This window comes from Sphaeramia orbicularis, unplaced genomic scaffold (genome assembly GCF_902148855.1).
Source record: "Sphaeramia orbicularis unplaced genomic scaffold, fSphaOr1.1, whole genome shotgun sequence".
NCBI lineage: Eukaryota > Metazoa > Chordata > Actinopteri > Kurtiformes > Apogonidae > Sphaeramia > Sphaeramia orbicularis.
In genome coordinates, this window is record NW_021941450.1 from 320321 (window position 1) to 345267 (window position 24947).

The 24947-nt window shown below is 44.3% G+C and overlaps 1 protein-coding gene across 1 annotated transcript in view; it reads left to right on the plus strand.

Annotated features, from left to right (window-relative positions):
* Positions 1–24947, plus strand: part of LOC115415795 (partitioning defective 3 homolog) — a 129401-nt gene that overhangs the window by 59834 nt on the left and 44620 nt on the right. Inside the window, exon 2 of the mRNA XM_030129432.1 lies at positions 14571–14672. Coding sequence (XP_029985292.1) covers positions 14571–14672 — 102 coding nt within the window. The remainder of the gene's footprint in view (positions 1–14570; positions 14673–24947) is intronic.

Genomic DNA, 24947 nt, shown 5'->3' on the forward strand with positions numbered 1-24947 from the left:
TTCTCATGGGTATTTTACTCTTTCATTTCTATATTCACATGGGTATTTTACTCTTTTATTTCTATATTCTCATGGGTATTTTACTCTTTTATTTCTATATTCACATGGGTATTTTACTCTTTTATTTCTATATTCTCATGGGTATTTTACTCTTTCATTTCTATATTCACATGGGTATTTTACTCTTTTATTTCTATATTCACATGGGTATTTTACTCTTATTTCTATATTCACATGGGTATTTTACTCTTTTATTTCTATATTCACATGGGTATTTTACTCTTATTTCTATGTTCACATGGGTATTTTACTCTTTTATTTCTATATTCACATGGGTATTTTACTCTTATTTCTTATCATGGTATTCTTTATTCACATGGATATTTTACTCCTTTGTTTCTATATTCACATGGGTATTTTACTCATTTATTTCTATATTCTCATGGGTATTTTACTCTTATTTCTTTATTCATGTGGGTATTTTACTCTTATTTCTATATTCACATGGGTATTTTATGCTTTTATTTCTATATTCACATGGGTATTTTACTCTTTTATTTCTATATTCTCATGGGTATTTTACTGTTTTATTTCTATATTCACATGGGCATTTTACTCTTTTATTTCTATATTCACATGGGTATTTTTTTTTACTGTTGTTTGTATACAACAAACGTACTATTGTGATACTGCAGGTCATAAATGTAGTTTTTTGAAACTGATAAATCTAATGATGGATAATTCAATAATTCAGTCATCATTAAAGGACGTTTTACTGTCTGAAAGAGGCAAATGTTCATTTTTTTAAAACCTGGAAATGCACAAAAATAATGTTGTGATGTTGGATGATTCATGGACTGAACACTATGGATTCTTTTCGCAATTGAATACGAACATTTAAGCAGGATCTGAAACTGAAATATCTGTAAAATGTTATTTATTTATTTATTTGTGTTTTTTGTACTGGTAAAATCCTGTTAAAACTTTATTTATCCAAATGCTGCACTATAAGTATTTCCAGGAAATAATCTTAAAAAAAGAAACAAAACAAAAAAATATCGCCTTGGTAACAGTATTGTGATATATCGCGATATATTGTATTGTGATCCTGGTATTGTGATTTGCATGGTATCACCAGATTCTGGCCGATGCACAGCCCTACTGAAGACACTTGGGCTGTTTGTGATATTTGACTGTCAACTCTCAGCATGATGACCCATTTCAGATGTGAGTGGACGTGCAGTTCATCCTGGTGTGTCCTATATCCAGTAGATGCAGAAGAACAGTGTTTATGGAACAGCTTCAAGAGGAAGAATGTGAACTGGTTCCTGTAAACAGAACCAGGCTGCCTGTCCATACACTATAAAAAAGTTAAAAAAAAACAGTAATATTCCAGCAGCAGGGGCGCTGAAAAAATACTGTAAAATAATGGAAAATAACCATCTCATATAAATACAGTAATTTTCCATTATTAAAATACAGTTTTTTGCCCTAACTTTACATGAGATTTTTCATATTTTTGTTTTACTTTTTAATGTTTAATAAAGAATATTTACATGTATTAAAACAATCCAATTCCCACTAACTAACTAACTAACTAACTAACTAACTAACTATATATATATATATATATATATATATATATATATATGTATATATATATATATATACAGTACAGGCCAAAAGTTTGGACACACCTTCTCATTCTTTGCATTTTCTTTATTTTCATGACTATTTTCATTGTAGATTCTCACTGAAGGCATCAAAACTATGAATGAACACATGTGGAATTATGTACTTAACAAAAAAGTGTGAAATAACTGAAAACATCTCTTATATTCTAGTTTCTTCAAAGTAGCCACCCTTAGCTCTGATGACTGCCTTGCACACCCTTGGCATTCTCTTGATGAGCTTCCAGAGGTAGTCACCTGAAATGGTTTCCACTTCATAGCTGTGCCTTGTCAGGGTTACTTAGTGGAATTTCTTGCCTTATTGATGGGGTTGGGACCATCAGTTGTGTTGTGCAGAAGTCAGGTTGATGCACAGCTGACAGCCCTATTGGACAACTGTTAGAATGCATATTATGGCGAGAACCAATCAGCTAAGTAAAGACAAACGAGTGGCCATCATTACTTTAAGAAATGAAGGTCAGTCAGTCTAGAAAATTTCAAAAACTTTGAATGTGTCCCCAAGTGCAGTCGCAAAAACCATCAAGCGCTCCAACGGAACTGGCTCACATGAGGACCGCCCCAGGAAAGGAAGACCAAGAGTCACCTCTGATGCTGAAGATAAGTTCATCTGAGTCACCAGCCTCAGAAATCGCAAATTAACAGCAGCTCAGATTAGAGACCAGATGAATACCACACAGACCTCTAGCAGCAGACACATCTCTACAACAACTGTTAAGAGGAGACTGCGTGAATCAGGCCTTCATGGTCAAACAGCTGCTAGGAAACCACTGCTCAGGAGAGGCAACAAACACAAGAGATTTATTTGGGCCAAGAAACCCAAGGAATGGACATTAGACCAGTGGAAATCTGTGCTTTGGTCTGATGAGTCCAAATTTGAGATCTTTGGATCCAGCCGCCGTGTCTTTGTGCGACGCAGAAAAGGTGAACGGATGGATGCTACATGCCTGGTTCCCACCGTGAAGCATGGAGGGGGAGGTGTGATGGTGTGGGGGTGCTTTGCTGGTGACGCTGTTGGGGATTTATTCAAGATTAAAGGCAACCTGAATCAGCATGGCTACCACAGCATCCTGAAGTGACATGCCATTCCATCCGGTCTGCGTTTAGTTGGACCATCATTTATGTTTCAACAGGACAATGACCCCAAACACACCTCCAGGCTGTGTGAGGGATATTTGACCAAGAAGGAGAGTGATGGAGTGCTGCGCCAGATGATCTGGCCTCCACAGTCACCGGACCCAGTGGTGCTGCTTGCCATTAGGCAAGGCAGGCAGCTGCTTGGGGCCCCTAAGCCAGCAGGGGCCCCTAAAGGACCAACAGACTTGACACAAACAGTCTAAAGAATAAGTTCACTACACAGCGGCAGTGAGAAGTTGCAGTAACAACTAGCTGTCTCAAATTCTCTGAAGGGGCCCCCTGAGTCCAAATTGCCCCTCCCCCACCTGTGTGTGTGTGTTTTTATATATATATATATATATATATATATATATATGTATATGTAATTTTTTTTTTTTTTTTTTTTTTTTTTGCTTGGGGCCCCAGGGGACCTTTTCTGCGCCACTGACCGGACCTGAACCCAATCGAGATGGTTTGGGGTGAGCTGGACCGCAGAGTGAAGGCAAAAGGACCAACAAGTGCTAAGCATCTGTGGGAACTTCTTCAAGACTGTTAGGAAACCATTTCAGGTGACTACCTCTGGAAGCTCATCAAGAGAATGCCAAGAGTGTGCAAAGCAGTCATCAGAGCTAAGGGTGGCTACTTTGAAGAAACTAGAATAAAAGAGATGTTTTCAGTTATTTCACACTTTTTTGTTAAGTACATAATTCCACATGTGTTCATTCATAGTTTTGATGCCTTCAGTGAGAATCTACAATGAAAATAGTCATGAAAATAAAGAAAATGCAAAGAATGAGAAGGTGTGTCCAAACTTTTGGCCTGTACTGTATGTATGTATATATATATATATATATAATTTTCAATGAGACTCAGTTGTCCAATCCACTGATTAAAAACTGTATTTGGACAGTTTATCAGTGCTTATACATGTTATACATTTACAAAAATACATTTATTAAACATTTTTGTTGTGAAACCTCCTGTAATTACACAAGATATTTGTCAATTAACAAACAAGTCTGGTTAAACTGACAGAACAAATATTTCTGTTACCGTTAATTGTCAGTAATTTTATCTCGTTGTGTTATTATTATTATTATATTATTATTATTATTATTATTTTGTTTTTACAGTATTAAACTTTAAATTAGCAGTTTAATCTCATAAATAGAGAAGAAATATTTGTGAAATTATGATACATTTGCAAATGTATTTTAACTATTTTTCTGTGAAAAAAGAAAAAATTTCTTTTAAAAAATTTAAATTTTATGGTTATTCACAGTTACAGTTTTTTCATGTCATTTTACATTTGACATGTTAAATCACAGTCTGTTTTTGTCATTTCATTGATATTTTCCTGTATCTGAAAAATACAGGAAAAATCTGTAAAAGAAACAGTGAAAATTCTGTTAAAATACAGGTTTTTTTTTTTTTTTTTTTTTTACAGTGTACAGTGTTGTTGTAAATGTCTCTGTAGGACACAGTGCACGAGGTGACTGTAATGAAACCCTTCTACCACAGTGACTGCAGATCTGAGTGTTTGTGTGTCATACACAGATACACTACAACCAGCTTGTCCTTCATTTTCTCTGTTACCATGGTGACCAGGCCTCACCCGTCTGAATGGGGGCTGGAAATTCAGCACTAGTCTTTCAAAACGCAGAGACAGTTTTAAAAAGGAAATAATGTTAGATATCATAAATTTACAAAACAAACACCAACCGCTAGTGTTATGAAAATATTGTGTTCTTCTAAATGGACGACCCCTGACCATTAGTCTGTTTTCCACTGACCCTCAAACTGTGTGAATTTAACTTGTTCATATAAATGTGTCTAATGGAAAAACAACAGTTTCACCCAAACTCGAGTTTTTCTCTGAATAGTTGTTGTTGTTGTTCCAGGTGTTTGTTCGTAGTTAAATTGGTCTATGACCCAAAACTGGACTGGAAAGACCTTTGAGTCCAACTAGAGTCACATGACCAAAACAAACAGGTGTGGATGATGATGATGAGACAGAACAGTGACTTTACTCAGTGCTCTTCATTTGGTGTGGGGTCTGTTTGGAGATGAACCATGTGAGTCTCAGTCTGTGCTTGTGTTCAGGTCAACCTCAGTCAGCCTCAGGCTGTACTCACACCAGCAAAGTCCTGTAGTTCACTTGCTTTGGGCCAGACCAAATGTGTTTTTTCTTTTCTCTTCTTTGTTTTCTTTTCTCTGTTTTCTTTTTTTTTGGTGCTATTCTCTTTCACATTGTACATTTTTGTAAGTGGACCAAAATATGTAAACAAACCCAGGTGTGCTGAGGTGGTTCATCCACTGGACAGAAATGAGCAGTGTCCATTAAAGCGCTCCGTCCAAAGTCAAAGGACAGAATCATGGACATTTTGCTGTTTTTGTTATGATCATAGTGATATGGTTTTTACAGATGCAGATGTTTGCACAAATGTTGGAGCAGCAAGAGCATTTGATGCAACGTCAGGTTTACAATATTGTTGAATTCATTTCTCAACGACGAAGACACAGACATGTCTATGGAGGACAGTGCACATGTTGGGACTAGGGATGCAAATTATCGATTAATTCATTAATCGTTAGTTGGTTGCCCTTATCGATCAATTAACGATTAATTGATAAGCGGCGATTTTCCTGAGAACCTGAATTTCTTTTTCAATACGGTCTAGAAGAATAAAAGCTAAATACTGTTTCTATACTTCATGAAAAAAACATGTCATATTCCTGTGTCTTCAGTGTCTTCAGTGTCTTCAGTGGCTTCAGTGTCTTCAGTGTCTTCAGTGGCTTCAGTGTCTTCAGTGGCTTCAGTGTCTTCAGTGTCTTCAGTGGCTTCAGTGTCTTCAGTGGCTTCAGTGTCTTCAGTGGCTTCAGTTGCTTCAGTGGCTTCAGTGTCTTCAGTGTCTTCAGTGGCTTCAGTTACTTCAGTGGCTTCAGTGTCTTCAGTGGCTTCAGTTGCTTCAGTTGCTTCAGTGGCTTCAGTGTCTTCAGTTTCAGTGCTGTCGTCCTCCTTGTGTCTGCTGTGTGGCCTGGCCATCAGTCTGCTCTGCTGTTTCCACAGTGGAAACCCTCAGCCTCCTCAAACCACTGAGCCCTTCATGGACTTCACACATGACAGTAGAACCCCCCCCCATTATTCACAGGGGCTGGACTTGGAATTATTGAATGACTGTGTCTTCTTTAACTCAGTGTGTGACTCTGATTCCAGATGTTTGTCCACATGTGTCCAACCCCAGCCCTGTCCTCACTGTCTCTACTCCATGAGTCTGTGTGTTTGTGTAGCTGAACCACCTGCATACATGCCTCTGTCACAAACACAGTCCACTCATTCACAGAACAGAGGGTTAGGGTTAGGGTTAGGGTAACAAACCCTAATGGCACTTTGCACAACTGTTGTCACTTGTGTACCCTCATCCAGGTCCAGTGTCTGTAGAACACGTTCCATCTGCTTCAGAACTGAACTGTCCCACTGGGTTCAAACAGGTACAAAAACTCCTTTAACTCTGTCTATCCAAGCACTGAACGCACACATCAGAAGATAGCCTTGGCCATTTACTGCCCCCCCCCCTCCATCCCACTACCTCCTTTTTATATCTGTCTTATATTTATTGATTTTAAATGTGTCAGTTTTTAATGCACTGCCAATATTTATTATTTCAACTGGACTGTTTCTGCTGCAGATCTGTCTGTGTGTGTATGTGTGTGTTTGTGTGTCTGTCTGTGTGTGTGTATTGTGTTGTGTAGTGTGTATGTGGTCCTGCTGCAGACAGATGTCCTGTTTGGGACACACAGTCCAGCTGAACTGATGTCCACATACACATACACATGCGGTCAGTACTGGTGGATGGACACCTGTCCAAACACAGACACACTGTAAAGGACAGACTCCACCTGCTTTTACATCCACTCCTGTCTGTTCTGTCTTCTGTGTGTTTTGGTTCTGCTTTATTCATGTTGTGTGTGTGTGTGTGTGTGCATGTGTGCATGTGTGTGTGCGTGTGTGCGTTTGGACTCAATTATGCAGCATCCACAGGTGGGCGTGGTCCACTTTAGTCAGATGACCACTTGTTGCTTGTCCGTCCATCAGCTCCTTTTATTGGACCAACTTACAGTTTCATGGCAGATTAGTTTGTATTTGAAGAATTTGAGCTGAACACTTTTTTTTTTTTTTTTTTTTGAGTCTAAAAGCCCAGCTTTTGTGTGTCGGTGTGCTGCTGTGTATCCATTTGTGGTGTGTGTGTGATTGGAGTCAACAGTGTCCTGAGCTCGTCCTTGATCCTCTTACATCACTGCGTCTGTGCACAGGGTCAGTGAATGCACACACTGTGGACATGCACACGCACACACTGTGGACATGCACACGCACACACTGTGGACATGCACACGCACACACTGTGGACATGCACATGCACACACTGTGGACATGCACACACTGTGGACATGCACACACTGTGGACATGCACACGCACACACACTGGACATGCACACGCACACACTGTAGACATGTACACACTGTGGACATGCACACGCACACACTGTGGACATGCACACGCACACACTGTGGACATGCACACGCACACACTGTAGACATGCACATGTACACACTGTGGACATGCACATGTACACACTGTGGACATGCACACGCACACACTGTGGACATGCACACACTGTGGACATGCACACGCACACACACTGGACATGCACATGCACACACTGTAGACATGTACACACTGTGGACATGCACATGCACACACTGTGGACATGAACACACTGTGGACATGCACACGCACACACTGTGGACATGCACACGCACACACTGTAGACATGCACATGTACACACTGTGGACATGCACACACTGTGGACATGCACACGCACACACTGTGGACATGCACACGCACACACTGTAGACATGCACATGCACACACTGTGGACATGTACACACTGTGGACATGCACATGCACACACTGTGGACATGAACACACTGTGGACATGCACACGCACACACTGTAGACATGCACATGCACACACTGTGGACATGCACATGCACACACTGTGGACATGCACACACTGTAGACATGCACATGCACACACTGTGGACATGCACACACTGTGGACATGCACATGCACACACTGTGGACATGCACACATTGTGGACATGCACACACTGTGGACATGCACATGCACACACTGTGGACATGCACACACTGTGGACATGCACACACTGTGGACATGGACATGCACACACTGTGGACATGCACACACTGTGGACATGGACATGCACACACCGTGCACATGCACACACTGTGGACATGCACATGCACACACTGTGGACATGGACATGCACACACCGTGCACATGCACACACTGTGGACATGCACATGCACACACTGTGGACATGCACACGCACACACTGTGCACATGCACACACTGTGGACATGCACATGCACACATACCACTGTGTCTGCCTCCAGGACTGATTGTAAGTGGAATTCCGTCCAAACCAGGCCTGTATTTGCATCCAGAGGGTTTCAGAAGTGCTAATCCCATAAGTTTTCCTAGCATGGTGTGTCTGTAATCAGTCTGTCCATCACAGACTGACTCTAGGAATAGGCTTCACATGGGCTTTACTCATACTACTACTCTAATCAGTAATCCACTACTTTAATAGTATTGTTCTTGATTCTATTTTTAAGGTTACATTTCAAACTTTAAAGAGAATTATTTCCTCTGCCAAGGAGGTTCTGTTTTTGCCAGCGTTGGTTTGTCTGTCTGTGTGCAACATAACTCTAAAAGTTTAGGACGGATTTGGATGAAAATTTCAGGAAATGTTGATACTGGCACAAGGAACAAATGAGTAAATTGTGGTGGTGATTTGGGGGGGTCGGGGGGCTTGGCGGAGGTCTGCGCTCTCTGAGTGCCTTTCTAGTTGACTTTATTTTCTCACTTGTATTGTAGGCAGGGCTGTGTGTCTGCAAGAATCTGGAGATACGAAACAAATGTTTATGGACTGTTCCTCTGGGGAACCCCCCCCCCCCCTCTCTGTTTATGGACTGTTCCTCTGGGAAACCCCACCTGGACCCCAGCACCAACTCAAGGGTCCAGTAACACTCCTCCTCCTCCTCCTCCTCTTCTCCTTTTCCTCCTCCTCCTCTTCTTCCTCCTCCTCTTCTTCCTCCTCTTTTCCTTTTCCTCCTCCTCTTCTTCCTCCCCCTCTCCTCCTCCTCTTCTCCTCCTCTTCTTCCCCCTTCTCCTCTTCTCCTCCCCCTCCTCCTCCTCCTCTTCTCCTCCTCCTCCCCCTCCTCCTCTCCTCCTCCTCTTCTCCCCCCCTCCTCCTCCTCTTCTTCCTCCTCCCCTTCTCCTCCCCCCTCCTCCTCCTCTCTTCCTCCTCTCTTCTCCTCCTCCTCCTCCTCTCTTCCTCCTCTCCTTTTCTCCTCCTCCTCTCTTCCTCCTCTCCTCTTCTCCTCCTCCTCCTCCTCCTCCTCTGCTTCCTCCTCTTCTCCTCCCCCTCCTCCTCCTCTTCTTCCTCCTCTCCTCTTCTCCTCCTCCTCCTCTTCTCCTTCCTCCTCCTCCTCCTCCTCTTCTCCTCCTCCCTCCTCCTCCTCTTCTTCCCCCTCTCCTCTCCTCTCCTCTCCTCTCCTCTCCTCTCCTCTCCTCTCCTCTCCTCTCCTCTCCTCCTCCTCCTCCTCTTATTCCTCCTCTTCTCCTCCTCCCCCCTCCCTCCCCCGTTGATCCTCCATTGGCTGAGCCCAGACCTCCTGCTGCCCTCTGGGGGCTGTTGGTGGTGTTGTCGTCAGTGTGTCTCCATGGTGACGGTGTGTGTTTGTTTGTGGTGCAGTGCATCCTGGGAGCTGAGTGGTGTCTCCATGGTGACGGTGTGTGTTTGTTTGTGGTGCAGTGCATCCTGGGAGCTGAGTGGACCACAGAATAATAACATTTTCTATTATGGACATTTTCTTGTGGCAAATAAATTCTCATGACTTTCAATAAACTAATTGGTCATACACTGTCTTTCAATCCCTGCCTCAAAATATTGTACATTTTGCTTCCCCACCCTGTGTGTGTGTGTGTGTGTGTGTGTGTGTGTATATATATATATATATATATATATATATATATATATATATATGTATATATGTATATATATGTATATATATACAGGGTGTCCCATAAGTCTCCATACATAGGAAAAATAAACGTTTCTTGACATAAACCATTTTTATTTAAATAATATACTCTACATGACTGCCATTTTGTCAGGAACACATTTCAATGCGTGTCCTCCACTGCTGAAGAACTATAAAGAAGAAATATAAAGAAATACATGTTAGAACCATATATGTATGGAATGTATTATGTCTCCTATGTATGGAGACTTATGGGACACCCTGTATAGAGGGTGGGGAAGCAAAATTTACAATATTTTGGGGCAGGGATTGAAAGACAGTGTATGACCAATTAGTTTATTGAAAGTCATGAGAATTTATTTGCCACAAGAAAATGTCCATAATAGAAAATGTTTTTATTCTATGTGTCCTCCTTCTTTCTCAATAACTGCCTTCACACGCTTCCTGAAACTTGCGCAAGTGTTCCTCAAATATTGGGGTGACAACTTCTCCCATTCTTCTTTAATAGTATCTTCCAGACTTTCTGGTAATAGTTTTGCTCATAGTCATTCTCTTCTTTCCATTATAAACAGTCTTTATGGACACTCCAACTATTTTGGAAATCTCCTTTGGTGTGACGAGTGCATTCAGCAAATCACACACTCTTTGACGTTTGCTTTCCTGATTACTCATATGGGTAAAAGTTTCTGAAAAGGTATGGATAATAGTGTTAGGTATGATTATGACATCAGTATATGTTTGGGTTCAAAACAACTGACGTAGTGTCTGCTGAGAAAAAACAACTAAATGTTCAGTGTACATTTTGCTTCCCCACCCTGTGTGTGTGTATATATATATATATATATATATATGTAATAGATTGATTGATTGATTGTAATTATTTTCGAATATGAATGTCAAAACAGAAGAAAATAAATAAAGAAAACACTTAAATATCAGACTTATAATACATATTGGAAAAGGAGTGAGAAGAAGTACAATTTATCAGTCAGTCTGCCCCAGGGCAGCTGTGGCTACAGATGTAGTTTACCACCACCAGAGGGAGAATGTGAGCGCGAATGAATAATGGGTCAATAATGTAAAGCGCTTTGGGTGTCTAGAAAGGCGCTATATAAATCCAATCCATTATTATTTATTATTATAAACTCCTTCTCCTTATTATTAAATCATTTGGTTTCTGTCATAATAATAATAATAATAATAATAATAATAATAATAATAGTGTCATGGTTTGTCCATCCATCCATCAGACCTCAGTTCTTCATACACAGGTGGATGTTCTTAGTTGGTCCCAGGTTTGACACTAGGGCTGTGTATTCAAGAATCTGGAGATATGATACAAATGACAATACTAGGATCACAATACGATATATCATGATACTGTTAAAAAGGTAATTTTGTATTGGTTTTGTTTCTTTTTTAAGTGATTATTTCCTTGTAGAATTGAATTCCAGCAAAAATCTGCACAAATACTAAACACATTTGTATTTGATTCCAACAGGATCTAATGTTCTATCACCAAATGTTCAAACTGTGTTCAACCTGAAATTCTGTTTTCCAGACATTCCAGTTTCAGATCCTGTTCAAATGTTCAGATTCTATTAGTTCACAACTAACATCAGAACAGGATTTGAGTTCAATCCAACAAACATCTGCCTCTCAGTCAGTAAAAACTGCTTTTAGGATGATTCAAATAACCAGTATTAAAAAAGTGTTAAATAATATTGAATAAGATATACACCATAAAGAAAACCACAAAACTAAAATGAACCTCTGCCTTATCTGCATTTGAATATATACCGAAAAATATCCATACAGTACTTTTTAATATTGGTACAGTATTGTGAAGTGAAATATTGTGATATATTGCAGAACTGATATTTTCTAACAGCCCTAATAACAACAGTGTGTGTGGGATCCACTGCACTGTTGTGGTTCTGTTGTGGTTCTGTTCTGGTTCTGCTGGTTTGTGTTTATGCAGGCTGTCATTGTGTTGTCACATCTGATCACATGTCCATAGATCATGGCTCCTCCCTCTCAGGTGTCCTGACTCTTGTTATGTCAGTGCAGTGTGTGTGTGTGTGTGTGTGTGTGTGTGTGTCGGAGCATCAATACCCATGATTCCACAGTAATCTGATCCAGTGTGAGGAACACAACAGCTGATTGTGTTCAGTGTGTGTCCTCTGTCAGACTGCGCTGAAGGAGTCCACTGCACCTGCATACTGGACAGCTGGACAGGTGGACACACACACACCCAGACTGTGTGTGTGTGTGTGCAGTTCCAGGGTGGGGGGGTTTGTGTTGAACCTGGGTGTGAGTCCACTCCACAGCCTCAGTGTGTGTGTGACATGTGGAAACACCACTATGCTCTGAAGAAGACCAGAGCACAACCAGAACCAGAACCACAGCCTGGTCCACTCACACAGGTACGTTCTACAGCTGACATTAGATCACAGGCCTGGGGGGGTGGGGGGGGTCTGCATAGTGTGGCTTTGAGACTGTGTTCAGTGACTGGGAGGAGGTGTGATTGGAACAGAGCACAGCTGATTAGTGCAACACTGAACCTGGAGGGGGGGGCGGGGTCTGAGGAGTTTAGCTCCTCCCTATTTATCTGATATTTGAACGGTTCCCCGCCCCAGCGGAGCCCTCCCATCGTCCTCTCAGATGGTTCTGGACGTCCCCAGGTCCACATATAAACAGTGGGCTGATCCTTCATTTGTTGTTGCCGCTCCAAAACTGTGGAACTCGTTGCCTCCTGACCTGTGAGTCCTCACTGACCTGAACCTGTTCAAGTCCAGGTTCTAGACTCACCTGTTTAGACTGGCTTTAACCCTTCGGTTCTAGACTCACCTGTTTAGACTGGCTTTAACCCTTAGGTTTTAGACTCACCTGTTTAGACTGACTTTAACCCTTAGGTGTTAGACCCACCTGTTTAGACTGGCTTTAACCCTTAGGTTCTAGACTCACCTGTTCAGACTGGCTTTAACCCTTAGGTTTTAGACTCACCTGTTTAGACTGACTTTAACCCTTAGGTGTTAGACCCACCTGTTTAGACTGGCTTTAACCCTTAGGTTCTAGACTCACCTGTTTAGACTGGCTTTAACCCTTAGGTTTTAGACTCACCTGTTCAGACTGGCTTTAACCCTTAGGTTCTAGACTCACCTGTTCAGACTGGCTTTAACCCTTAGGTTTTAGACTCACCTGTTTAGACTGACTTTAACCCTTAGGTGTTAGACCCACCTGTTTAGACTGGCTTTAACCCTTAGGTGTTAGACTCACCTGTTTAGACTGGCTTTAACCCTTAGGTTTTAGACTCACCTGTTCAGACTGGCTTTAACCCTTAGGTTTTAGACTCACCTGTTTAGACTGACTTTAACCCTTAGGTGTTAGACCCACCTGTTTAGACTGGCTTTAACCCTTAGGTTCTAGACTCACCTGTTTAGACTGACTTTAACCCTTAGGTTCTAGACTCACCTGTTCAGACTGGCTTTAACCCTTAGGTTCTAGACTCACCTGTTCAGACTGACTTTAACCCTTAGGTTCTAGACTCACCTGTTCAGACTGACTTTAACCCTTAGGTTCTAGACTCACCTGTTCAGACTGGCTTTAACCCTTAGGTTCTAGACTCACCTGTTCAGACTGACTTTAACCCTTAGGTTCTAGACTCACCTGTTCAGACTGGCTTTAACCCTTAGGTTCTAGACTCACCCGTTCAGACTGGCTTTAACCCTTAGGTTCTAGACTCACCTGTTCAGACTGGCTTTAACCCTTAGGTTTTAGACTCACCTGTTTAGACTGACTTTAACCCTTAGGTGTTAGACCCACCTGTTTAGACTGGCTTTAACCCTTAGGTTCTAGACTCACCTGTTTAGACTGACTTTAACCCTTAGGTTCTAGACTCACCTGTTCAGACTGGCTTTAACCCTTAGGTTCTAGACTCACCTGTTCAGACTGACTTTAACCCTTAGGTTCTAGACTCACCTGTTCAGACTGACTTTAACCCTTAGGTTCTAGACTCACCTGTTCAGACTGGCTTTAACCCTTAGGTTCTAGACTCACCTGTTCAGACTGACTTTAACCCTTAGGTTCTAGACTCACCTGTTCAGACTGGCTTTAACCCTTAGCTCTGACACACTAGTAGGTTTGAATGTGTGCTCTCTTTTATCACTGTGTGTTGTGTCTTATTGTTTTATGCATGTTTAGGGGACCTGATTAACCTGTTTTTTCATCTCATAATTTAATCATGCTTTTAGATGTAAAGCACTTTGGGCTTTATGTTGTTGTAAAGTGCTGTAGAAGTAAACTTTGAATGTATTTGATTCTTCAGCTCCAGAATGACTGTGGTGCTGTGTGCTGTCAGTGGACTGGAGGTGCATTGTGGGTAATGAGGCTGTAAGCCTTGGGGCTGCTGAACCCAAACACTGCCAGTGTTCTGACACACATTTACAGTGTTTGATGAACTGCTGTGGGTCTGCCTCAGGCTGGAATCTGCTGCTGGAGCTGTTTATGAATGTTATCCACACACTTTGGCACAGTTGGACCAGTGGTTCTGCTCATTTACACTCCTGACTATGGACATGAAAGGGAACATGAATTTATACATTTTCCTAACCCTGGTCCCTCCTCTTCCAGGATGCGTCCTATTGGCTGCAGGTCCACCGGCTGGAACACGGAGATGGCGGCATCCTGGACCTGGATGACGTCCTCTGTGACGTGGCTGACGACAAAGACAGGGTGAGTCCATCCACTGTTCAGATCCACCTTGTGTTCCAGTGTTCATCTGCTGTTCTGTTCCAGACACACACATGTTGGTGCATGAATGAGTCCAGATGACATTTGGACCAGTCTGAAGGTTCGATTCAGTTAACTGTAGAAACACAATCATTGAATAGACTAAACATTTAAAATGAAGGCTAAATGAACATAATCAAGCCTTTAATTAGATCTAAAATGTGGAATAAATGTGATTGTAGTGAATATTAGAGTTGAATTAATGGGGATTTACTTCCACTTTTTCTTTTCAATATCATGTCATTGTCCCATTGAAGGACCAGGTGATTTAATTCTGTTTAAACAGACGTACTGTGGACTGTAAAGATGTATGAGGACAGTAGAGGACAGAAAGGAAGGACACACACACACACACACACACACACACACACACACATTCTTGTCATGTTTTGTCATACTGTCCTTACTGTAACACACACTGCCTCAGATGTTCAGTAGTGGGTTGAACAGGACAGAGCGGCCCAGCGTACACATGTCTGTGTGTTTCCTCATCGACTCCACCTTCAGCTGCTCTGGGTCCAATAGAAGCACTAAACCACACACACTGTTTAGTGTCAGCAGAGCTGTGCTGTTTAATAGTCCTGTTCTGTCCATCACTATATGTATGGGACCCCCCCCCCCCCCCCCCAACAGTCCAGTATTTACTGGTATTGATCTGACCTGTGTATGGGTCGTATCTGTTGTGGTTGTTCTTGTATTGATTGTTTGAATGCAGACGCAGACACTGTGAAACTGAATCCACTGCAGAGGTTCAACATGGACGTTAATCTGTTTGAACTGAGCTGTAGACTGTGTTCTACTGATACAACCTGAGGAATGAACCACCCTGCACTGACTGCACTACAATGTCTTTAACCCATATATACACTATACTGCCAAAAGTCTTGTCTCCTCCATCCCAATACTCAGACTCAGCTGTTCCAGTCCCTTCCATGTCCACAGGTGTATTAAATCCAGCCCTAGGCATGCAGACTGCTTTTACAAACATTTGGGACAGAATGGGTCTCTCTCAGGAGCTCAGTGAATTCCAGCGTGGAACTGTGATAGGATGCCACCTGTGACACAAATCCAGTGGTGACATTTCCTGGCTCCTAAATATTGTACAGTCAGCTGTCAGCTGGATTATAAGAAAGTGGAAGTGTTCGGGAACGACAGCAACTCAGCCACGAAGTGGTAGGCCACGGAAACTGACGGAGCGGGGTCAGCGGATGCTGAGGCGCAGAGTGCGAAGAGGTGGACGACTTTCTGCAGAGTCAATGGTACAGACCTCCAAACTTCATGTGTCCTTCAGATTAGCTCCAGAACAGTGCGCACAGAGCTTCATGGAATGGGTTTCCGTGGCCGAGCGGCCGCATCCGAGCCATACATCAGCAAGTGCAATGCACAGCGGTGGATGCAGTGGTGTAAAGCACGCCGCCACTGGACTGTAGAGCAGGGGAGGAGCCTTCTCTGGACTGACCGATCACACTTCTCCATCTGGCGATCTGACGGACGGGTCTGGGTTTGGCGGTCACCAGGAGAACGATACTTGTGGGAGCGCATTGTGCCGAGTGTAAAGTTTGGTGGAGGGGGGGTTATGGTGTGGGGTTGTTTTTCAGGAGCTGGGCTGGGCCCCTTAGTTCCAGTGAAAGGAACTGGGAATGCTTCAGCAGAACAAGACATTTGGGACAATTCCACGCTCCCAACTTTGTGGGAACAGTTTGGAGCCGGCCCCTTCCTCTTCCAACATGACTGTGCACCAGTGCACAAAGCAAGGTCCATTTGGACATGGAGGACAGAGTCTGGTGTGGATGAACTGGACTGGCCTGCACACAGTCCTGACCTCAACCCCATAGAACACCTTTGGATGAATTAGAGCGCAGACTGAGAGCCAGGCCTTCTGTCCAACATCAGTGTGGGACCTCACAAATGCACTTCTGGAAGAACGGTCCAAAATTCCCATGAACACACTCCTAAACCTTGTGGACAGCCTTCCCAGAAGAGCTGAAGCTGTTAGAGCTGCAAAGGGTGGAGCCACGTCAGACTGAACCCATAGACTAGGAATGGGATGGACCTGACATTCATATGGGAGTCAAAGCAGGTGAGGGAATACTTTTGGCAATATAGTGTATATAAGTATATATATATACATATATATATATATATATATATATATATATATATATTTACAGTACAGGCCAAAAGTTTGGACACACCTTCTCATTCTTTGCATTTTCTTTATTTTCATGACTATTTTCATTGTAGATTCTCACTGAAGGCATCAAAACTATGAATGAACACATGTGGAATTATGTACTTAACAAAAAAGTGTGAAATAACTGAAAACATCTCTTATATTCTAGTTTCTTCAAAGTATCCACCCTTAGCTCTGATGACTGCTTTGCACACTCTTGCCATTCTCTTGATGAGCATCAAGAGGTAGTCACCTGAAATGGTTTCCTAACAGTCTTGAAGAAGTTCCCACAGATGCTTAGCACTTGTTGGCCCTTTTGCCTTCACTCTGCGGTCCAGCTCACCCCAAACCATCTCGATTGGGTTCAGGTCCGGTGACTGTGTAGGCCAGGTCATCTGGCGCAGCACTCCATCACTCTCCTTCTTGGTCAGATATCCCTCACACAGCCTGGAGGTGTGTTTGGGGTCATTGTCCTGTTGAAACATAAATGATGGTCCAACTAAACGCAGACCGGATGGAATGGCATGTCACTTCAGGATGCTGTGGTAGCCATGCTGATTCAGGTTGCCTTCAATCTTGAATAAATCCCCAACAGCGTCACCAGCAAAGCACCCCCACACCATCACACCTCCCCCTCCATGCTTCACGGTGGGAACCAGGCATGTAGCATCCATCTGTTCACCTTTTCTGTGTCGCACAAAGACACGGCGGCTGGATCCAAAGATCTCAAATTTGGACTCATCAGACCAAAGCACAGATTTCCACTGGTCTAATGTCCATTCCTTGGGTTTCTTGGCCCAAATAAATCTCTTGTGTTTGTTGCCTCTCCTGAGCAGTGGTTTCCTAGCAGCTGTTTGACCATGAAGGCCTGATTCACGCAGTCTCCTCTTAACAGTTGTTGTAGAGATGTGTCTGCTGCTAGAGCTCTGTGTGGTATTCATCTGGTCTCTAATCTGAGCTGCTGTTAATTTGCGATTTCTGAGGCTGGTGACTCAGATGAACTTATCTTCAGCATCAGAGGTGACTCTTGGTCTTCCTTTCCTGGGGCGGTCCTCATGTGAGCCAGTTTCGTTGGAGCGCTTGATGGTTTTTGCGACTGCACTTGCGGACACATTCAAAGTTTTTGAAATTTTCTAGACTGACTGACCTTCATTTCTTAAAGTAATGATGGCCACTCGTTTGTCTTTACTTAGCTGATTGGTTCTCGCCATAATATGCATTCTAACAGTTGTCCAATAGGGCTGTCAGCTGTGCATCAACCTGACTTCTGCACAACACAACTGATGGTCCCAACCCCATCAATAAGGCAAGAAATTCCACTAAGTAACCCTGACAAGGCACAGCTATGAAGTGGAAACCATTTCAGGTGACTACCTCTGGAAGCTCATCAAGAGAATGCCAAGGGTGTGCAAAACAGTCATCAGAGCTAAGGGTGGCTACTTTGAAGAAACTAGAATATAAGAGATGTTTTCAGTTATTTCACACTTTTTTGTTAAGTACATAATTCCACATGTGTTCATTCATAGTTTTGATGCCTTCAGTGAGAATCTACAATGAAAATAGTCATGAAAATAAAGAAAATGCAAAGAATGAGAAGGTGTGTCCAAACTTTTGGCCTGTACTGTATATATATATATATATATATATATATATATATATATATATATATATATATATATATATATATATATATATATATATATATATATGTGTGGGTGTGTGTGTGTGTATATTTATTTTCCTTTGCTGTATGGTGTGTTCTGTCCTGGTTCTGTCCCAGTCCCTGTCAGCTTTACCACAGTTGGTTAGTGTTGGTGTCAGGTCTGTCCTGTCCTAGTTTCTAGTTTCAGTGTCAGTCAGTGGATGGTCCACCGGTCTGAGTGTGGTTCAGGTCCATGTAGGGCCACAGAGGCCTCTGACAGTCCTGTTTTAGTTCTGTAGGGGCCTGGAGCGGAGCCCTGTGGAAGTGCTCCAACATGACTGGGATGGATGAGGGCTCAGACAGTAGTGGTATGCCCCCCCCCCCCCCCCCAAAAAAGACCTCAGACAAGTTATGGACACTCTGCTGTTTCCACTGGGTTCTGTGTGAGCTGTGGCTGGAGGGATCAGTACGATGGTGGTGGTGGTGGTGCCCCCCCCCCCCCCATGGTGACATCACTGCTCAGGTTCAGTACGGTGGGGGGGTCACAGTGACATCACTGCTCAGACCACTCCTCTTCCTCGTCCAGCCTCAAACATCTTGCTTCGCCAGTGTTAGTAATGACCTCATTTATTACCCCCCCACCACCACCACCTCACCCCCCCTTTCAGCCTCCTAATGAGAACAAGATGACAGCTTTATATCAGACAGAGTTCGACTGAAACTGAAACTGAGGAGCGCAGATACACACTGACCTCCTCCAGGTGTGGACCTCCTCCAGCAGGTCTACAGTCTTCTGTTGGACCTGGACCAGGACACTAATCATCTGTTCATTCTAGAGCTGCAGTCAGTTCTCCAGTAATTAGAGGATTGGTTTAATTATTGATTTGGTTTCAGTCGTCACTTGGGTTCCGCCCCAGATCATGCTCTACACGGACTGTAAACAGTGACACATGCAACTGCCAGTCCAAAAGGTGGAGCTGTGGAGGAAAGTGAGGAGACGTCTGTAAAAGGACAAAGATATCCAAAGTGTGGGATCACTTCAAACTGTCTCTGTGGTTCTAATGGTGTCTATGGTTCTAATGGTCTCTATGGTTCTACTGGTTTCTAACCCTAACCCATATACCGTCTCTAGGGCTGGGTAAAAAAATCGATTTAATCGATCTTAGATCAGTCTCATTTTAATTTTGCGTAATCGATTAATAGTGGATGAGATCGATTCTTCAGAGCAGGACCAGGAGTACGTGGAACTGCGGGCAGCTCCATCTTGTGAACCCCTGGGGAAGACTTGGTCTAGCTCGCAGAAAAGATGCGGTGGGGAAACCCCCTCCGCTGGAGGTCCTCCGGCCTCAAACTGGAACCTGCAGTGTGAAGGAAGTGGCCATCTGGCGAGTCACGGAAGCCGGTCGTTCTTGGAATATTAGCTTGGATCCATACCATCACCTATGGCTGAGTATGGAGTTAGAGGAAGAGGAAAGCAACAATGTCCGACTGCTACCGCTGCCCCCCGCTCCCCGACCAACATTCACGACACGCGTGCACCCCCCAGCCCCGCTCCGCTCCGACCAACAATCACGGAGCACCCCCCAACACCCCCAGTGAGTAGAAGCCTCCAGCCATAAAACAGAGTAAAGTTGACGAAGTCCATTCTGACCCACTGTAAAAACATGGTAATGTTTCTGTGCCGTTCATTATTTAAGAGCACATTGAGCAATTTACTGCTGAAATGTCATATTTATTTCCTTTCTAATATCAATATTGATCCCAGTATTGATGTGTTTCATGACTGCGGTACTCAAATAATCCGGTTACAAACTCAAAATTGTACTTTGGTATTTCTAAATTACTCAGAATCAATCAATTAATACTGAATCGAATCGATATTGAATCGAATCGAATCGTGATTAATCGATTCAGAACCTTATGAATCGAATCGATTATGGAAATTGGCCATGATACCCAGCCCTAACCCTCACATGTAGAACCCTGGTGTTCTCCTGACCCTGGTGTTCTCAGTAGTCCATTAGGTTCAGTATCTCCAACTGCTTTGAAAGTTTGAAGTCCCGTTAAATTGACCACATAAAACAATCCTCTTCTAAGATCAGTAAACTCTACTTACCTGTAATTAGCTCTAATTATCTGTAATTAGCTCATCTTCACCTTGAAGGTGACCTGCTCTGTCCAGACCAGTCCTACAGCAGACCTGTGTGTTCAAACAGGCAGAGTGGTACTGAACTGTTTCAAAGCCATTTTGGGTTTTTTGGTGTTTGTTTTTGCTGCTTCTGGGGGGGCGGGGGGGGGTCACTGTGTTCAAACAACCCTCTTGTTGTCCTCCACCAACACTGGCACCACTCACATCAGCTCATGAATGCAAAGCCTTATGGGAATGCCACTGGTGGGAACGCCACTTTAAAGCTCCTCCTGGAAACTGAGGGGTTAAAAAAAACACATGTGGTAGTGGAGGGTGTTGATGGTGTTACCATGACAACGGCAGGGCAGCAGGACGGGACATATGAGTGTGGCTGAATGTAGACTTTATGGAGCGCTTTAACTGTGGTCTGGAGTTGAACCCACCTCCACACTTACACTCAGTGTCAGTGTCAAAGGTCACCACCACAGCAGGGTTAGGCTGGAGGAGATCCAGGTCAAAGGTCACCACCACAGCAGGGTTAGGCTGGAGGAGACCCAGGTCAAAGGTCACCACCACAGCAGGGTTAGGCTGGAGGAGACCCAGGTCAAAGGTCACCACCACAGCAGGGTTAGGCTGGAGGAGACCCAGGTCAAAGGGTTAACACTGTGTGTTTTCTTCCGTGTGTGTGCTGTTTGTGTATGTGCTGTGGTTCAGGTGTGTGTTGTATTCACAGTTGTATTGCAGGTGTTGGTTTAAATCCCAGCAGACTGTGTGTTTATTCAGTTTAAAGGGAGGCTGTTGGCTTTAATCTGAGTGTTAGTGTCAGTGTCAGTTTTAGTGTCAGTGTTAGTGTCAGTGTTAGTGTCAGTTTTAGTGTCAGTTTTAGTGTCAGTGTTAGTGTCAGTTTTAGTGTCAGTGTTAGTGTCAGTTTTAGTGTCAGTTTTAGTGTCAGTGTTAGTGTCAGTTTTAGTGTCAGTTTTAGTGTCAGTGTTAGTGTCAGTGTTAGTGTCAGTTTTAGTGTCAGTGTTAGTGTCAGTTTTAGTGTCAGTTTTAGTGTCAGTGTTAGTGTCAGTGTTAGTGTCAGTTTTAGTGTGTCAGTGTTAGTGTTAGTGTCAGTGTTAGTGTCAGTGTCAGTGTCAGTTTTAGTGTTAGTGTCAGTGTTAGTGTCAGTTAGTGTCATTGTTAGTGTTAGTGTCAGTTTTAGTGTCAGTATTAGTGTCAGTTTTAGTGTCAGTGTTAGTGTCATTGTCAGTGTTAGTGTCAGTGTCAGTTTTAGTGTTAGTGTCAGTGTTAGTGTCAGTGTTAGTGTCAGTTTTAGTGTTAGTGTCAGTGTTAGTGTCAGTTAGTGTCATTGTTAGTGTTAGTGTCAGTTTTAGTGTCAGTATTAGTGTCAGTTTTAGTGTCAGTGTTAGTGTCATTGTCAGTGTTAGTGTCAGTGTCAGTTTTAGTGTTAGTGTCAGTGTTAGTGTCAGTGTCAGTGTTAGTGTGATCTGAGGGTCAGGATTACACCCGCACACAGCAGATGAACAGGTGGGTTAAAAAAGCCCTCCTCACCCCCCTGGACCCCCTCTGGACCCCTGCTCACCCCCTCTGGACCCCCTCTGGACCCCTCCTCACCCCCCTGGACCCCCCTGGACCCCCTGGACCTCCTCTGGACCCCCTCTGGACCCCTGCTCACCCCCTCTGGACCCCTCCTCACCCCGCTGGACCCCCTGGACCTCCTCTGGACCCCCTCTGGACCCCTGCTCACCCCCTCTGGACCCCTCCTCACCCCCCTGGACCCCCTGGACCTCCTCTGGACCCCCTCTGGACCCCTCCTCACCCCCCTGGACCCCCTGGACCTCCTCTGGACCCCCTCTGGACCCCACCTCACCCCCCTGGACCTCCTCTGGACCCCCTCTGGACCCCTGCTCACCCCCTCTGGACCCCTCCTCACCCCACTGGGCCCCCTGGACCTCCTCTGGACCCCCTCTGGACCCCTGCTCACCCCCTCTGGACCCCTCCTCACCCCGCTGGACCCCCTGGACCTCCTCTGGACCCCTGCTCACCCCCCGGACCCCCTGGACCTCCTCTGGACCCCCTCTGGACCCCTGCTCACCCTCTCTGGACCCCTCCTCACGCCCCTGGACCCTCTGGACCTCCTCTGGACCCCGTCCTCACCCCTCCTCACCCCCCTGGACCCCCTCTGGACTCCTCCTCACCCCCCTGCTCACCCCTCTGGACCCCCCTCCCCCTTTGTCCTGGGTGCAGTCCACTTGTGTATATACTTGTTGGTGCTGCTCTTTGTTCATACCTGACTCCTCCAGTGTCATTTCCATTCTACTCTTACTGCTTCTCTGTTCACACACTTGTTCTTCTTGGTTTGTTCGTTCTTGTCGTTGTTCTCGTCGGTTCTTGCAGGTGCAGGTCTCTTCTCATTGCTTTCTGCAGATTCCCACTCAGTGCTCTTGTACTGACAGACTGGATTAAACTCATAGGACTGCACTGCCCTCTGGTGGTCATATTTGTACATTACATCTGCTCCTTGGTGCACAGCCTGCTGCTGTTTGTTCTGTTGTTATAGTTATATTTTCCTCCAAACTCTCCTCACCTTCACATCTGTAGCTTCAACAGCAGAAGCAGGTTTTCCACCTGCTGTGTCCTCAGTGGGGTGTGAATGGTGGGTTTATAAAAGGGTCTGTTATTTACAGGTGGACTGGAGCTTCAGATCTGAACCAGACTGATAGAACCGTATCTGATCATATTTGTCCTGTCATGGCCTTGGTTTCAGCCTGGCCCCCTTTGGGTTTGTCGGTTTGGTTAGTGAGTGTCCTGTTTGGACCAGTCCAGACTCTGAAACCACAGACTGAATCCACAGACTGAAACCACAGACTGAAACCACACCCTCTGAAACCACAGACTGAAACCACACCCTCTGAAACCACAGACTGAAACCACAGACTGAAACCACACCCTCTGAAACCACAGACTGAAACCACACCCTCTGAAACCACAGACTGAAACCACAGACTGAAACCACACCCTCTGAAACCACAGACTGAAACCACACCCTCTGAAACCACAGACTGAAACCACACCCTCTGAAACCACAGACTGAAACCACAGACTGAAACCACACCCTCTGAAACCACAGACTGAAACCACACCCTCTGAAACCAGACTGAAACCACAGACTGAATCCACACCCTCTGAAACCACAGACTGAGTCCACACCCTCTGAAACCACAGACTGAAACCACACCCTCTGAAACCACAGACTGAATCCACACCCTCTGAAACCACAGACTGAAACCACACCCTCTGAAACCACAGACTGAAACCACAGACTGAATCCACACCCTCTGAAACCACAGACTGAATCCACACCCTCTGAAACCACAGACTGAAACCACACCCTTTGAAACCACAGACTGAAACCACAGACTGAAACCACACCCTCTGAAACCACAGACTGAAACCACACCCTCTGAAACCACAGACTGAATCCACAGACTGAAACCACACCCTCTGAAACCACAGACTGAAACCACACCCTCTGAAACCACAGACTGAAACCACAGACTGAAACCACACCCTCTGAAACCACAGACTGAAACCACACCCTCTGAAACCACAGACTGAATCCACAGACTGAATCCACAGACTGAAACCACAGACTGAAACCACACCATCTGAAACCACAGACTGAAACCACACCCTCTGAAACCACAGACTGAAACCACAGACTGAATCCACACCCTCTGAAACCACAGACTGAATCCACACCCTCTGAAACCACAGACTGAAACCACACCCTCTGAAACCACAGACTGAATCCACAGACTGAATCCACAGACTGAAACCACAGACTGAAACCACAGACTGAAACCATACCCTCTGAAACCACAGACTGAAACCACACCCTCTGAAACCACAGACTGAAACTACACCCCCTGAAACCACAGACTGAATCCACAGACTGAAACCACAGACTGAAACCATACCCTCTGAAACCACAGACTGAAACCACACCCTCTGAAACCACAGACTGAATCCACAGACTGAAACCACAGACTGAAACCACACCCTCTGAAACCACAGACTGAAACCACACCCTCTGAAACCACAGACTGAAACCACACCCTCTGAAACCACAGACTGAATCCACAGACTGAAACCACAGACTGAAACCACACCCTCTGAAACCACAGACTGAAACCACACCCTCTGAAACCACAGACTGAAACCACAGACTGAATCCACAGACTGAAACCACAGACTGAAACCATACCCTCT